Source organism: Scophthalmus maximus, chromosome 20 (assembly GCF_022379125.1).
Source record: "Scophthalmus maximus strain ysfricsl-2021 chromosome 20, ASM2237912v1, whole genome shotgun sequence".
In the NCBI taxonomy this organism is placed as follows: domain Eukaryota; kingdom Metazoa; phylum Chordata; class Actinopteri; order Pleuronectiformes; family Scophthalmidae; genus Scophthalmus; species Scophthalmus maximus.
This window is the reverse complement of record NC_061534.1, coordinates 14,551,112-14,567,483: the sequence shown is the minus strand read 5'-3', so window position 1 is coordinate 14,567,483 and position 16,372 is coordinate 14,551,112. Positions and strand designations below refer to the sequence as shown.

At 45.0% G+C, this 16,372-nt stretch overlaps 1 protein-coding gene across 2 annotated transcripts in view; it reads left to right on the top strand.

Moving 5' to 3' along the window:
* The window catches only part of col5a1 (procollagen, type V, alpha 1), a 70,108-nt gene that overhangs the window by 37,789 nt on the left and 15,947 nt on the right, over window positions 1-16,372 (top strand). For both annotated transcript variants that reach the window (XM_047329383.1, XM_035607687.2), the window contains exons 11-40: window positions 560-622; window positions 729-803; window positions 2,588-2,680; window positions 2,981-3,037; window positions 3,226-3,279; window positions 3,466-3,519; window positions 3,619-3,672; window positions 3,794-3,847; window positions 3,945-3,998; window positions 4,496-4,540; window positions 5,266-5,319; window positions 5,722-5,766; window positions 6,251-6,304; window positions 6,399-6,443; window positions 7,035-7,088; window positions 8,070-8,114; window positions 8,273-8,326; window positions 9,070-9,114; window positions 9,568-9,621; window positions 11,523-11,630; window positions 12,661-12,714; window positions 13,169-13,222; window positions 13,986-14,030; window positions 14,225-14,278; window positions 14,365-14,409; window positions 14,526-14,579; window positions 14,670-14,723; window positions 14,830-14,883; window positions 15,555-15,662; window positions 15,867-15,956. In XM_047329383.1, the coding sequence (XP_047185339.1) occupies window positions 560-622; window positions 729-803; window positions 2,588-2,680; window positions 2,981-3,037; window positions 3,226-3,279; window positions 3,466-3,519; window positions 3,619-3,672; window positions 3,794-3,847; window positions 3,945-3,998; window positions 4,496-4,540; window positions 5,266-5,319; window positions 5,722-5,766; window positions 6,251-6,304; window positions 6,399-6,443; window positions 7,035-7,088; window positions 8,070-8,114; window positions 8,273-8,326; window positions 9,070-9,114; window positions 9,568-9,621; window positions 11,523-11,630; window positions 12,661-12,714; window positions 13,169-13,222; window positions 13,986-14,030; window positions 14,225-14,278; window positions 14,365-14,409; window positions 14,526-14,579; window positions 14,670-14,723; window positions 14,830-14,883; window positions 15,555-15,662; window positions 15,867-15,956 (1,773 nt within the window). The remainder of the gene's footprint in view (window positions 1-559; window positions 623-728; window positions 804-2,587; window positions 2,681-2,980; window positions 3,038-3,225; window positions 3,280-3,465; window positions 3,520-3,618; window positions 3,673-3,793; window positions 3,848-3,944; window positions 3,999-4,495; window positions 4,541-5,265; window positions 5,320-5,721; window positions 5,767-6,250; window positions 6,305-6,398; window positions 6,444-7,034; window positions 7,089-8,069; window positions 8,115-8,272; window positions 8,327-9,069; window positions 9,115-9,567; window positions 9,622-11,522; window positions 11,631-12,660; window positions 12,715-13,168; window positions 13,223-13,985; window positions 14,031-14,224; window positions 14,279-14,364; window positions 14,410-14,525; window positions 14,580-14,669; window positions 14,724-14,829; window positions 14,884-15,554; window positions 15,663-15,866; window positions 15,957-16,372) is intronic.

The following is a 16,372-nucleotide window of genomic DNA, read 5'->3' as shown; positions in this document are numbered from 1 at the left end:
TCCCTCGTCCTTTCCTAAGGTTGTTTTTTTTTCTCTTCCAAAGCCTTTACATCGCTCGCATTTTTTCTTTTTGTAATCTCTGTCCATAAATTAAAGCTGATAACAATGTATGTCACCCACTCTGTTTACACTGTAATTTGGATAGGAAATTGCAAGTTTAATGCTTTCCTCCCACAAAAAAAAAAATACCCTGGCTGCCTGATATCTATGCGAGGGGAGTGGCCAAAGCAGTTCCCCCTAAAGAGATATGGACTTTCCCAGATGTTGGGGGGAACTTAATTATTTATCTAGCACGATTTTTCTCAGACACAGTTGCTCTTGACACCCTGCAGATGGAGTCCCGCAGTGGCCAGCCATTCAAGGCATCGGGTTGTAAACAAATAAAGAGCGCCTCACAAAGGATTTACTGCTCAACAAGCTGTCCCACATTGCCTCATGCATTCCTTTCCCCCATGTGTGACCACTTTGCGAGATAAAGGCGAGAATTTTAGTGGCGCAAATATGACTGCTGCGATATGTGTATGCACGGGAGTCAAATGAGATCTTTTGCTCAAAATAGGGTCTGCCCGGACCCCCGGGTTCTTCTGGCCCACCAGGCAGCGCTGGAGATTCTGGAGAGAGGGTGAGGATGGATTCTCAAATGACACAGAGTTATAAAAACCACATAAAATGACCACATTTCTCTGTGTGTGTGTGTGTGAACTTATGTTTGTTGTTTTCTGCCTAAGGGTCCTCCTGGTCGTCCTGGTCTTCCCGGTGCTGATGGTCTGCCGGGACCCCCTGGCACTGTCCTGATGCTGCCTGTAAGTAAATTACAGTTGTCAGAAAAAAGGGTTAAAATGAATGAAAAAACAGGAAACACGGTCGGTTTTTATGTTTAAAGTACTAAAACATTTTCCATGTGTCTTTATATCTTTGTTTGGCCTGGTTTGAAGCCTAGCATGATGTATGTTCCTCTGTTTTATCAATAACTCCGACTGTGGTCCGCACAGTCCTCTGGAATGAAGGGAGGTTTCCTTTGAAATCATTTCTGATGGACCTCCCTCACTATAAATATTTTGTAATGTAAATATGTGCTATAGCAGCCCCTTGTGGCGTGTTTAATAATTGAGACAGTGTTGTTTTGACTCCATACATGCAAATCTACATGTTGCTTTCTTTACCTACACAGTTTTTCACATTCCTAAGCCAACGTTTAAGCTATCAGGTGGCCTTCCAGCAAGTCTTCCAGCTTCAGACAGGAAGCAAAGCACTTGCAGTCGGTTCTTGCTGTAGCTTCAGCTGCATGCAATGATTCGACTTGCAGTACTGACACAGCCGCCCCGACTCCTTCATATGCCGTCTACCTTTTGTGCTTTCCTGTTGCCCGTTCCTGGACGATGTCTGACACAGACGCCGTTGGACCTGATTCGTTTTACAGATGTAAAGTTGTGATTTCAGGGCTGCACAAAGCCCTCTGGCTGAGCCATGTGGCAAACTCTGTCTGGACAGGAACCCAAGTTGTTCTGGTGCGTCCACCGGCAGAGAGCTCGACTTGAAACCCGATGCTTGAGCTCCGAGCCCTAATGAGAAACATGCATTGTTGTTTCACCAGAGGACTTCATGGCTCGGAGTATTGAAATTGTGGAACCGACATGACGGAGTTAATTGCCAAACCTTAATTTTGTGTTTCTTTTATGGCCCATTAAAATGATACAATATTTTCTGTAGACAGTTTGCTCCATTTTGAGTCGGCGCCATGTGAATAAATTATATAATTCCCACTTGAGGTTTTTTTTCCCCGTCAACAGCTTGATGTGGAAGAACATTCTGTTCAAGGTTTGATGATGCAGAGTAACTTTATTGAAGACATGGACATTTTGGAAGGAAACAACATAAAGCGTGGAAGAGATGAAGACAGTAAAACACGAATAGAGAGCAAAAGACTCACAGGTTTGCTGACGCGATGGGGCAATAGCTAAACGGACTCGAAAAGAAAATCGAAGAGGAAAACTGTGGGATTTAAAAGTCGTTGCTCTGGGTGAATTTGGGTTGTGGTGGGTGAGCTGCAGCAGATCTGACTCAGCCCTGATGTTCTGAATCCACGGTTCGGCTCCCTGGTAAATCTGAGTGAGGGTGAAAATTCTGCACAGTATTTCACTGGCACGTTGCTGTACATCTGTAAACCAACCGGCAGTCGACCTCCTGAGGACTGTTCTGTGTACCCCGAACTGAGATGCCATGCCGGGCCCTGAACAAATTCCACCAAACAGCCCTGGATATTCCTCCTATGCTGCAATACCTGCGCATCACCACCAGATGCCAGTAGAATTCGAAAAGTTCAAGGCTGCAGAGGCGGCCTTTGATGGCGCTACTCTGGCATCTGGAGGCGGATGCTTGGTTCGACAACATCTGTTGCAGGATGGGAATTACTGACAGTGCTGTTGGAAATAGATGAGAATATTCAAACTTCAGCGTTTAAAATGCCGCACGATTCGCGAGCATTTTTTAGTCTTTCCAAATGTTTCACTGGTTTGTATTTTTGTGTTTTGCCATCGCCTCTAATGTGCTGGACAGACGTCTCACCGATCTCTGATTCCCTCCGTAGTTCCGGTTCAGCTCTGGAGGTGACTCTGGACAGAAGGGACCTGCTGTGTCAGCACAGGAGTCCCAGATGCAGGCCATCATGCAGCAGGCTCGGGTAACAGCTCACACAACGAAACACGCCATCGCAACGCAGTCGTCGATACTGTATCAAACTGGTTCCTCTTACGCTTTTTCTCCAAACTTGCTTATCTCGTTGAAACACGTCTTACTTCAATGACTTTCAATAATAGAACACATGAACACATGTCACACACACAAATGGATAAACACATGATACATTCAATAATAAATCATCTAAAAAGGATAACAGCTTTTTTAAAAATCTTATGCATATTCTTGCCTCCATCTCTTTTTCATCATCTTATTGTTAATCTTTTCCCTCCTGTCTCTTTAGCTGGCTATGCGTGGCCCTACTGGTCCAATGGGTCTGACTGGCAGACCTGGCCTCCTGGTATGTATTACAAAACCATATCATGGCAAACACAACACTCAACAATCAATATATTTTTTCACTTTTTGTCAAAGATTTTATCAGCACTTTTTATCGTCCACAGCTCAGAAGAACGATGTGGAGCTTTGGACTATTGTGCGAAGTTTGAAATTAATATCTTATTTTCTTTTTCTTTTTTTTTTTTTCAGGGTCCACCTGGTGTATCAGGACTGAAGGGAGAGTCTGGAGAGTCAGGACCCCAGGTACGAGATGCTGAAATTGTTTTGGTTTTGGTTTTACATTCTGTTTCTGAAAAACAAACAACTATAGCCGAGCAAGACGCTTCTGAAACGGGCGTTGACATAAACGGATGTATATTATTCCCAGATTGGTTCAGACATTACAGATGCAGAAACAATAAAGACAATGCCTCTGTGTTTTCCTGTCAGGGACCACGTGGGCCTATGGGATCCCTTGGACCCAGTGGAAAGCCCGGCAGAAGGGTAAGAGTTGTCAACAGCAAAGAACTTAAATGTAAACTTTCTGAAAGTACTTGTTAAAATGCAACATGTTTTGTACTGTTTTTTGATTCATTTAAACAGGGTCGGTCCGGAGCTGATGGTGCCAGAGGCATGCCAGGACAGTCTGGACCCAAGGTACGTAGTCCACCATCCACTGTCTACCTTAACTTGAGTGCACCATATTTCATGACACCTGATTTAAAGAAAAGCCTGGACAGGAAGTTCTCAAGCTCTTCTTTTCTTTCCTGCTCTTCAGGGAGACAGAGGGTTTGATGGTCTGGCTGGACTCCCTGGTGAAAAGGGACACAGAGTAAGTAAAAAAAAAAGAAGAAAAAATAGAGTGTGGTGGCAGGGGTTTGTTTTGATGTGCTAAATGTGTTAAATGGACATTTGTTTGTTTGTCGTAGGGTGAACCTGGCCCCTCCGGACCTCCTGGGGGTCCTGGAGAGGATGGAGAGAGGGTAACAGAAATCCCACTTTGTTTTTTTTGTCTTTCATTTCCAGTCGGTTGTATAAACCTAAGATGTGCATCACCCGCTAACTGTTGTTGTGATGCCACCGCAGAAAAACTGAAATGGCTCCAGAGCTGAACATCTTTCTCTCACCAAACTCACCTTTGTGTCAGCATACGAATTTGACTTCCTCCAGCTCCTCCTGTCTCCCCCATTTCTCACTCATTATTCTCCTTAATTTTTTTCTTTTTTTAAATCTCAGCACACCTTTATCTGCTTCTAATCTCTCATTCCCCATCCTTATTATCAACAACTGATGCAACCAGATCCCCATTCCCCTTTTCTCCGTCGTGCCTTCTCATTATCTCTTGCTCCATGTGGCACGCACACACACACACACACACACACACACACGCACACGCACACACATCCTCACTTCCTCCTCCATTATCCCTCACTGTCTGTTCTGCATTCTGACCCGTTCTCTCTCTCCCTCTCTTTCCCAGGGAGATGATGGAGAGATCGGACCCAGGGGACTTCCTGGTGAACCAGTGAGTGATCACATGTATTACCGTTCAGTCTCATACTGTGGGGTTGCGTGATAGAGCCGAGGATTGTGGGCTTGTTAGGGGACAATCATGCGGCCTGATGAAAACATGTATCATTTGTAGACTGCAGACGCTTTTCATATTCATATAAATGGAGATTTTTTAGCGTCGTATTGCTGGGGAAGAACACGTGGATCGGCTCTTGTTCCTCCTCGAAAGAGTCATTGGAGGCGAGAAATGCAAGCAGCTCACATCCAGGTTGTTATAATGGGTTCCCACTCTCTCTGGCAGGCTATTCCCCACGGAGGGGGTGGGAAGACAGGGAAGGAGAAAACCATCAGAAAGCCCTTCATGTCTCCTGTTATGATTTATTTTGTCCACCAGGGTGTGCTGCATTGGTTTGAATTCGCTCTGCCAGGACTATACGTCTTGTTAGGTAACTGTAGCTTTGAGGCAAAGCCCAGAAATTCAAAGCATTGTTTGATAGGCATAGCTGTGGGGAATGAATGTGTAGTAAAGAGGAAAAAAAAAGTAGGGAGGGGGCTTTTAGCTTCCCCTCCAAAAAAAATGACTCTGCAGAATATGCTCAAGGACATTTGGGAAGTCACGTTTTTTTCTTCCTGAAGTATAATTTCCTAACTCGATTCAGCGGAACACGTTTAATAATTCATCATTCCTTTCACAGGTGCGATATCATTCTCATTGTCATTTCCTCTCTTTTCTTCCAGGGGCCCCGCGGTTTGCTGGGACCAAAGGGACCTCAGGGACCTCCCGGGCCCCCTGTGAGTCCCTGCACCCCTCCTCTCACCTTGTTATTACCACGCCGCTGCCACAGATTTACTGTTTGGAGAGCAGCATCAATTTTTTATGATCTCACGGGCAAGACGAGGGAAAAGACACTGCAAGCGGCAGCCACAGGGAGATACAAAGCTCAATATATATCAGACAGGATACACAAAAAGTAGTGCATGGTATTGAATTTTACTTCCGTGTTTCAGACAAATGTACAATGAAGTCAAGCTTAAACCTATTTTTTTTATATTGTTTCAACAGATTTCATTGAACATGCAGTGTGCATCAATAAAATCGCTTAGGCAGAAGTGCTATAGCAGCATATATCCCCGTACCGTACTACACGTGTGATCTGTATGTGCTGAACGTTTTCTTCGTCTCATCTGTCGCAGGGTGTCACTGGAATGGATGGTCACTCTGGACCCAAAGGAAACATTGTAAGTGAAGCTGGAATTGATAATGCTGCTAATACACACAGTGTCAGAAAAGTCTGTTTCTCTAAAATGCAACAGAAAAAACACAACAATCACAGAATCTACCGATCTTTCTGTTTATTTCACCCTCGCCCTTCTCTTGAACTCACACACACGGACACACACACACGCACAGACCCACAGAATTGCAATCAGAGGATACGTGACAGATAGTGAAGGGCAGATGGTCTGTGTTTGGAGACAACAAGACATTGGGCTATTTGTCCAAAAGCTGTGTCCTATTTTGGTATGAGAAAGTAATAATCCAGTGATTCACCGTTGAACAGTTTTTAATTTCTATCTGTTTCGGAGCAACATTTCACTTTTTATGGACCATATGGAGCAACAGATAACTCAAAACCCTCACTTGCGACACTTTACTCGTGTAAATACGGTCGTCAATCTTCTAATGATCTAATTTCTAAAATAAGCTTAATGTTTTTTTCAGGGACCTCAAGGAGAGCCAGGACCTCCTGGACAGCAAGGCAACCCAGGCACCCAGGTCAGTGATGAGAAGGTTGTCTGACGTGTCTGGCTTTTGTCTCATCCATTAAATAAAATGTGCTGAGCAATTTTTTTCTCCATCCTCTCCACAGGGACTCGCAGGGCCCCAAGGAGCCATCGGCCCTCCGGGAGAGAAGGTGAGATATCGCACGGCCATTGACCAGCCGTAATCCACACGAACCAAAAGTACTGATAGATGTGGAAAAAAAATAAAAAAAATTGCAGGAATTGTTTCTCATTCAAGTTCGGTGTCTTGGTCAGTTCAATGTCGATTCACTTTTATTCGTACTGAGAGAAAAACCAACTGTTACCCAAAAAGAGCAAGCAGCGGCGATGGAGAGAAAAGAACTCAACCCTTCAGTTCCAAATCCTTTCACACTCTTTCTGATACATTTAATCTTATCTGACCGATTAATGTTGGTATTATTTCTCCTGATTTATGATGAAATATGAGGCAATGACATTTGATGAAGTAAAATGGAGTGAACTAAAGAATAGATAAAAAATCACTAAAGCTTCCAATGGCGTTCGCTGCTGTGCCTTGGTACCGCCTCACGGAGCAGCAAGCATGGTTGTAGATAGACTCTTGTTTTTACAGAGACCGTGTTCTTGCACACTTTTATGACCTATTGACCTTTTTTTCACGTCCAGCGTAACCATCCATTCCCTTGCTTTGGGATGACCTACTGTATTTACCCTGACATTTTAACCTCTTGCCTCCCGTCCAGGGTCCCACTGGAAAGCCCGGCTTGCCAGGAATGCCAGGAGCCGACGGCCCACCGGTGAGTTCATACACCTCCCAGCCAAATAAATGTTTTAAAAGTGAAAGAGCTGCTCTTTTTCCTCCCTCTGTCCTTTCAGAAAAAAATCAATATACAATAGAGAACATTTCCAACGCAGTGCATCAAAGTTTAATGTTGCAAAAAACGTCTGGGCCTCGTGTTCAAAGCGCAGCGGGTTGTCTATTTGACTGAAACACGCGTGTGGTACAAACACGTGACCGCAGACAGCGGAACAACCCGCCCGCGCACAGTCTCAGCGCAGGAGACACCTGCGCTAATGGCAGCTGCGTCCCGGGAGGCGCAAGGTGGCACCTTGAGTGGCCGAGACAAGTGAGGCTGTGAAGCACAAATAACTGCACTGGCAGAAAAAAAGACACCAGGAGATGGTTTTTAAAACGAGGGACATAGTGAAAGGAGGGAAAAAGAGGGATTGAGGGTCCATCTTCAATCAACTGCAATATTCTCTTTCTCATTGTCAACGCCCCTCATGTCGGTCCTCTCTAGTGTCTCTCTCTCTCCTTCTCCTTCCTCACGCTCTCTCACATCACTTTAAATCCATCAGAGGTTTTGCGGAGCTCCTTTGTCTCATGAGAAGGAAATCAATTTCCTTCCAACAATGTGTTTTTTCTTTTTTTTTTTCTACCAGATATCCATGTGTGAAGTAGATGTGTCTTTTTTGTGTGTCTTCTGCTTTATGTGTGTTTGTTTCTGTGCATTGTACTGTACAAATCTCAAAAACAGCAGTCTTGGCTTTTAGAGCCCACTAATAGCCAGGAGCGCCTCTTTAATACTGTGCATTAAGGATAAAAACCTCAACTGAGATTGAACTATAAAAAGGATCCGATTCCAATTTTCCAGTTTGATATGTTCTCTAGTAGTTTCAACAATTTAATCCTTCCATTAAAGGGAGGGTGTTGTCGTATTTATGGTGGTAATTATCCTGAGATGAGAGGCAATAATATTTCTCTTTATAATCCACAGGGTCACCCTGGAAAGGAGGGGCCTCCTGGAGAGAAAGGACACCTGGTGAGTTGTTCCTCCTCAGTCCCTCTTACTTTGGAGCCTAGTTCAGAGAAATTTGCATCACACATTTTTGCATCAATGTGCTGTAGACAACATTAACGTGCACGTGTGTACTGTAACTGTGTGTGTTACAAGCTCTCACCAAATGTCTTTCGCTGCAGGGCCCCTCTGGCCCTCAAGGACCCATCGGTTATCCTGGGCCCCGAGGTGTGAAGGTGAGTTCATCGTCATCTACCAAGAAATTCACGTGCAAAATGTTATGATCTCCTTGTGCAATTAACAACTGTTATAGGCTAATGGTTTCCCACTATGATATTAAAGTTCCTCTGAATAAAAGTAGTATTATTATCTCCAAGGTTGGTCCAACCAACCGTGTTTTTGTTAAAAAAATATTATTAAGCAAATTAAATCCACACTTTCCTGCTAAAGCACATTGCCTTCAAAGAAGAACTGTATTAATTGGTAAATGGCCTCTTAAACCACTTAGCTCCAATAAGACGGGGGCTGATAACGGCTCAAGGCGCACGGCCCGTCTCTTTTTTGAAGCTGATAAAGCCATGACTAAAGAAATCCCATCAATGACAGTAATCCCTGGCAAAAGGGGTGTGACTGATCCAATCACTAAAGCCTCCGCTGAGAGAGGGGATCCCACAAGTGGCCTGACTTGACTGGCCTGAAGTCTGAAGGCTGAAGTGGCTGCTCTCTCTAGGAACATGATGAGACCGGTCCGGAAAGGAAGTTATGTGCTAGAATGCAGACAAGACGCATCCAAATGCATCCATCCTAGTGCGTATCCTCCATAGCACACTTGCGCAGTGACAGTCAGTTGCATCATGGACAAAACTGTAGCGATCGCGAGTGGTGAATATCCCTCTGTGACGATGGGACTTAGTACCCCTCTCCTTTGTCTGATATGTGCTCTATCGGCCTGTAACGTCTGTCTGGTCTTGCATCACAGGGAGCTGATGGTGTGCGTGGTCTCAAAGGACACAAGGGTGAAAAGGTAAGAGAGCTCAAACTGATGGCTTAGAAATTGTGAGAGGAAAGAGGCGTTGAACATAAATTCGGTTAATCGCGTCATTGGTATGAATTCTACTGAACATTAATGTTGGCGATGATGAGTGTGTGTGCTGGTCTCGCATGAGGAAGTGTCACGCTAATGATAATGTCAATGAAATCCAAAACTAATCTAAGGTTCCCGGCACAGAAGGGAAAAAAAATGCAATCAAGAGTTTCTATGGCAACAGGGGGATCTCGCCAAGACTCCAGAGCTGTGTGTGTGTGTGTGTGTGTGTGTTTGTGTGTGCGTGTGTGCGTGTGTGCGTGTGTGTGTGTGCGTGTGCGCATGCTTTGAGCTCGTGTCGGTGTATGAAAGCAACACAAGTGGCTTCAACATCTGTATGATCAAATTATTTCTAATTCGTTACATCCTCATCTCTCTCCGTTGTCTTACCAGGGAGAAGACGGCTTCCCAGGCTTCAAGGGAGACATGGGTATCAAGGGCGACAGGGTAAGGCGTCTCTGTTCGTGTGTCAATCACGTCTTGAGGACGAAATCATCAAATGAACTAAACTGATTAGATAACTGTAACCTCTGCACTCGGATTTGTTTTTTGGGGCTAGTCTTTGTTGGGGTTTGACCTTTACTTGTTAGCCCCTCATGGGCCCTATGCCTCTCTGACTACTGTGGAATTTTTGGGTAATGAGCAGACATAAGGTGCCGTTTGCAATTGCAACTGCCAGCTTTTAGTGTGTGCCCGTGCGCTTGTGTTCACCTGAGCGGGTTTCAATTCTGTCCCGATCCCCTGTGCCGCTCTCCAGTCAGACCTCACCTCGGCAACTTCACGCAAAAGTTTGACAGGTTTGCCCATCAACAGCTCCCTTTTTCTAAGCTGCCTTGGGGCTTTTGCGCTGTCAAGGCACGCCGCCTTTTCACCCTGAGAAACATGGCTTTGCACCAGGCCACACTTCAAACATCAAACCCGCAATCCCCGACCAGGCTGTCTACAGCCGGCTGCAGAAAGGAAGGAGAAATCAATGGCACTTTAAAACCCCTTCCAACCCAAGAGAGGGACATGGGGCTCCAGCCTGTTCTCCTCTGGAGATGGAGCAGATCCAGATGAAAGCAGAGATTCGGGGAGGCCCTCTGCTCTGGAGGAGACACGCATGGACCAGAATCTAAATGAATAGCAGGCATTTCTATGGGAAGAGAGAGAGAGCGTGTGCGCGCTCCAAGTGTTGTCTTTGATGAGCTTGCCATTGCGAGTCGAGTACTGTTTGCTTGACGCCGTTTCATGTGTTACCGAGTGTGCGGGACGTGTGCGCGTGCGCGCGCTTGCGCAACTCTGCACAAGCCTTTAACTAGATACCGTTCATACACCACCGGGCCTCCGCTGCAGCGACTGGTTGTCAGAGTGAGTTTGTACTTTTTCATTTAGTGTGTGTGTCCTGCTGGAAGGGGGAGCGCACTTACAGAGAGGAGCCATAATAGGATCGCTAACTGCTTTGAGGGGCAGGCGGCAGGGGAAATAGCCTGACTTGACTTTATAAGCAACTTCCCTCTCGACCGTTTTTTAAAGGGTGACCTGATTTACCCGGAACGGACAGACCTGCCTGCTAAACAAGAAAAATCTGTTCTTTACTGTAGCTCCCCGTGTGACCTCAAATGAATATGAATAAGATTATGTTGTCGTAAAGGAATTATTTAGTACAGAAATCATTTCCTTTTTTAATGTCCAGTGAGGACACGGCTACACCCCCATATAAAACCCTCATGAAATAAACAAAACCGTCGCAACCGTGGCTGGAAATTTTACACTTGTCTAAGACGCCATCACCCATAGTTAGAAACTGACGGAGAACGTGCAGTCAGCCCTTTTCCGACCTTTAATCACTTTGCCGATTCTAACCACTGAAGGCGCCATAGAGCGGTTAGTGCGCCGAGCCTGGCATAAGCGTATTCAAAACTCGACAGACGTTCTTGCCAACCGGAGAGGGCAGTAACGCTCACTGGTGCAATGCTGTGTTTCACGTAATTCCGCTGGTTCGCAGTGCTAATATGAGTGGGAGCAGCACGAGTCGCATCGCATCACGAAGAAGCACCAACAAAAAGCAGCGAAAGGGGTTCAATTCCAATCCGAGCAAACCTCAGACACCAGTGTAAATAGGTTGAAGTAATAAGATTCAGGTTTTGATATAGAAAATGGAGTTAATGAGAAGGAAAATGCACATTTGTAAAATCTCAAGAAGGCAACTCCACTGAACAGCTTGAAGGACAACGGTAAAAGAAGAAAGACGAGTCCTTATATGTGTCTTCGGACCCTAATGATAATAATGGCTCCAGTGCATTACGCTTAAGAACCAGGCGTGTGATTTTTTTGGGTTTGTGGCTTCTGCTTTTTGTGCTGTCCAGGGAGAGCTCGGACCCGCAGGACCCAGAGGAGAGGACGGTCCAGAGGGGCCCAAGGGTCGCTCGGGTCTCCCAGGAGATGCCGGTCCCCTTGGCACGAGTGGTGAGAAGGTGAGCTTTCTCTTTCGCCCGTCTGGCTCCTGTAACTAAAGGCACGATATCCCACGAATCACGCAGCCTGAATTTTCACACAGGCTGGTAACACGGAGTGAAAGCCCCAGTTGTTATTTTGTTTTGTCTGGGATGTTTGATCTAGGATGATGGCTCAGCGGGGCTTAACAGGGAAAAATTGTTTTACCGATCAGTCCGCTCTGAGCAGCATCCGATTTTTCACTGCTGCTGCTCCTGAAACCGACTGGGAGCATGAAATGGATTCAGTTCTCATCATTCGTGTTGTTAACATTGAACAGTGGGTAAGCTGCGGCTAACAACACTTCAGCCATTATTGTAGTTTGAAGAAAAAAAGAAGAAGAAACTGTTAAATGCTTCCAGATAATGCAGCCACTTAATGATTTTTTCGCAAAAAGTTAAAAAGTGTCTGGAACAGATGGTGACCATCATCGAGACTGTGCAAACAAACTAATGCAGAGCTGATGTGGCCACACATCAGCCATCAAACACAGTAACCACAGTGCATGTGTTTGTCATCCTTCGAACATTTCTCCTCATGTGAACTGCTTCTATCTGAAGCTGAACTGTACAAATATAATGTGCGCGTTATGGCATTTATACAATATTACAGACGCACACTCTGCTCTGTATATGGATCACACGCGCGGTAACAAGCAGAGTCATTTTCATATATAATCAGAGGCTGCACAACAGCCAACATTCAAACACGGAGGTGGTTCTGATAAATGCCACTGTGTTTGCAGCAGCTTGTGAATATTTAAATGGTGGCGTTCACTCCTGGAATAAGACCAATATTCTAATGTTTTTTTCATATGCAGTCTGCTTGTCTTGCCATTAAGTTGGCAAGATACTCAGAGGAGGATCGACATTGTTCACAATTTATCCTGATTTTACACGTGCAGTTCAGTTTACCCGTCAGAGTACTGCTACTACCAACTTTATTGAAGTGTCGCTATCCACCACTGGTGCGGCCTTTCAAATTGAATCTGAAAACATTTCTCATTGACAGGGTAAACTCGGAGTTCCTGGATTGCCAGGATACCCAGGAAGACAAGGACCAAAGGTAACCTATTGCCAACGTTGTCACAAATTCACTGATTTCAGTTTTGAGTAAACATTTTGTCACAACACACACACACACACACACACACACACACACACACAAACACACACACACACACATACACACACACGTTTCTGTGTACATTTGAAAGAGATTGTGAGAGCTGTGTACGTGAGGGCTGCTTTGCTGAACTTTTTCATAGTTTTGAGCCACAGTCTGACTGCTGGACACGCTTGAAGCTCCCTGATCAAAGAGCCGGGGATTTAAAAATGCCTTTTGGTGTCAGCACTCAGCTCCAGATACGACAACAAAAAAACGCTGCTTTTATTTACAGGGCACCCAGGACCCCTTGTTGCATTTAATAAGCCGGGGATATCTCTGTGAATAAAGAAGGGATATAATATTTAAGGTTTGTGTCTCAGATGATTCATTTGCCGTCTTTTTTCGCACACAGGGATCTCAGGGTTTCCAAGGTTTCCCTGGCGCCAATGGAGAGAAAGGAACTCGGGTATGTGACATAGACTTCTTATTATTCTCCTCATTCCTACACAGGCTGGATCAATACGGGCGTAACGGTGGAGACACCCTCCTGTCCCAGCTTCAGATTTATCAACCCAGAGGAAGTTGCATGGCTCTAAAATAAAGATTTTTTTTTTTTTTTTTAACCAAGAGCTGAAAGACAATTGCATTCCTTCTTCATTACCACTTACACAACTCATTTCATACCACCAAAAGCATTGTTTATCACTTTGATGTAGTTGAGCAATGCTTCATTTTCTTTGTGTGAAGGGAAGGGCCATTAGCCCGCCTGCAAGAGTAATGGTTTTGTCACCGCGGATGCAGCGGGGCACACAGAGCTTTTAATCTTCACAAAAAACATTTGTGAAGTTTATGAAACAGAGCAGGCACACAGGAGAGGAAATCGTGCTGTTACGATAGTTTCACAGCACCTGTGGGAAACTTATAAAGAGATGTAAAGATGTAATTGTTTTTTCTCATTTGTCTGCAGCCACTTTAACTGTAATTTTGCTGTAACATCTTTATATGGCGCATTAACGTTTATTAGACTGGCCTGTTCGGAGCAAGTATTGGATGTTATTCAAATGATGATAAATACTGACATTTTGAAACAGGTCATTTCTTATTAATGATAAAAAAAATGTATCTCAAATGCACTGATTCTGTATTTACTGTCTGTTCACCGTTGGATTTATTCTCCTAGAGGATGCTGCCACTCGTTTGATCACTGTGCGTGTTCTTTGTGTCCACAGGGAACAGCAGGAAAGCCTGGCCCACGCGGACAGAGAGGACCAACGGTTAGTCTTACTCAGCAGACTCGTGCTTATATGCAGATGGCCAAGCTTGGCACCTAAGTGAAGGTGGAGGTTTCGACCGGGGGATGCTTATAAAGGAGTCCAAACAGGGACAATAAATAAGCTCACAAATGAATCTCAGGACCCTTTCTATCTATCTTTGATGGTATTAATGGTGTGGGGGGTTTTTTCTCAAGGGGCCTCGGGGAGAGAGAGGAGCAAGAGGACCAACAGGAAAAGCTGGACCAAAGGTTTGTAAAAATCACTGCCAGTTATTATTATTATTCCACCATTAGCCTATATGTCCACCATTTTAAATCCCCCTTTGTATGTTCAGGGTAACTCAGGAAATGATGGCCCACCAGGACCTCCCGGCGAGAGGGTACGTACGGTCGCTCATCAAGGGTCATCGAGGGTCCTTTTTAGCACGATAACATGTGACGGTTTCGAAAATAATCAACTTGTCGCTGAAAGCAGTCGTTTTGCTGTTTGTTTCAGGGTCTGCCAGGGCCTCAGGGACCAACAGGTTTCGCGGGACCAAAGGGTCCTCCTGTAAGTCCAGACTCGTACTCCACACACACGACCCTCTGTATTAACCCTCTGTGCTGAATAATCATGGATCTGTGGACTTTTTTTTTCTAGGGACCTGCAGGCAAAGACGGACTGCCTGGACATCCCGGACAGAGAGGAGAGACTGTGAGTGAACTGGTCGGATTGAGCTCTTCATCTTTGGTGTTCCACCAAATCAACGCTTGTTGACAATCCTCTCTCTTTCTTTTTTTTCTCCATCTGTAATGAACAGGGATTCCAAGGCAAGACTGGCCCTCCTGGTCCTCCAGGTGTGGTTGGACCTCAGGTGAGTCACAGTCGCTAACCGTCTTATTGATCGCTTACATTATCGGATCATTATCAAGGCTTCCGCTGCCAATACAAATCTCCAAAAAGTAGCAGAATAAATATTTTTTTTTGTATTTGTTGTAGGTGATTTAAAAGCTATACTCTGTGTTATAGAGTTACTCACCAAAATGTGTCCACACAAAAAGGCAGGAACTTGTAGGCTGCCCTCTGGATGTGCACCGTTACAGTTTACATTGCACACATTCTCAGCGTTTTGTTTATCCGAGCAAAACAAGATCTATCCTCATACCTTGCGTTTCACCAGCCGTGACTTAAGTGTTGTGTATAATCTTGCACATTTTTGCATCGGGCTCTTCATCCATTATGCATAAACCTTTAACTGAGTTTCCCTCCCAGCCGCTCTGCTAATGCCGCTGATGATAACGGAGCTGTATGTGGCCTTAATGACTAGCAGTCCTCCCACTCGGCAAATGCTTAGATTCTCCGCGCCACGTTCTGTAATAACTAACTGGAGAGATTGTAAGATCCTTTTTGTATTTTAAATTGCTGAATTGCTGAAAGTCTTCTTCCTGCCGTGTTCACTCAGTGCTTCTTCTTCTTCACACCTCCTCTGCAACATGGTTTTATGATCCATGAGTTGAGTTGACTTAATTTTTTTCTCAATTTTAGGGACCAACAGGTGAGACTGGACCAATGGGAGATCGTGGTCACCCTGGACCCCCAGGCCCACCTGGTGAGCAGGGTCTACCTGGATCTGCAGGAAAAGAGGGAGCCAAGGTGAAGCCTGAGGCTCTGTTTAATATCTTGTTTTTTTATTTTGCACTCAATCAGTATCCAGGCCTGTATTTGCACTTGAAACATTTATTTCCCATCCAGAGTGATGGGAAATAAATGATACAAAAATACTCATCTAAGTGAACCAAAGTCCTTAATATTAAGGGACATGCATTTATAGAACTAATGTTGTGCTCTGACACACAGGGTGACCCCGGCCCTGCTGGCCCAGCGGGTAAGGACGGTCCACCTGGGCCAAGAGGTTTCCCCGGAGAGAGAGGTCTGCCTGGCCCTGTGGTTAGTATCGCCTTCTACTTAAGCACAATATCTCCTCACAAATTCAACAGCTTGGTTATTGCATAATAGTCCTGGGCTAATAAATCCCTGTAAGACTGTGGTGAACCTCAAGAAGCCGACATGATAAATCAGATCCCTGAGTGGGCCTCAGCGGTAGGAACAGTGTGCTCTAGGCTGTTGATTTTATTTAATGTTATTCTTTTAATTCTAACTCCACAAAGTCACGTCCTACTTGTTATGCATTCCACACTCATTTGTTGGCAGGAACAGCTTTTCATTCAACTTCAGGGTTGCGGAAATGATGCGATACACCTGTTCCTTTTGCAATGCGTCGGTTTGTTGCAGCGGTTTTGGTAAATAACTGTATTTTCCCCTCAGCCTCCACATTGGGGACGATAGGAGGTTTTACCATCTCA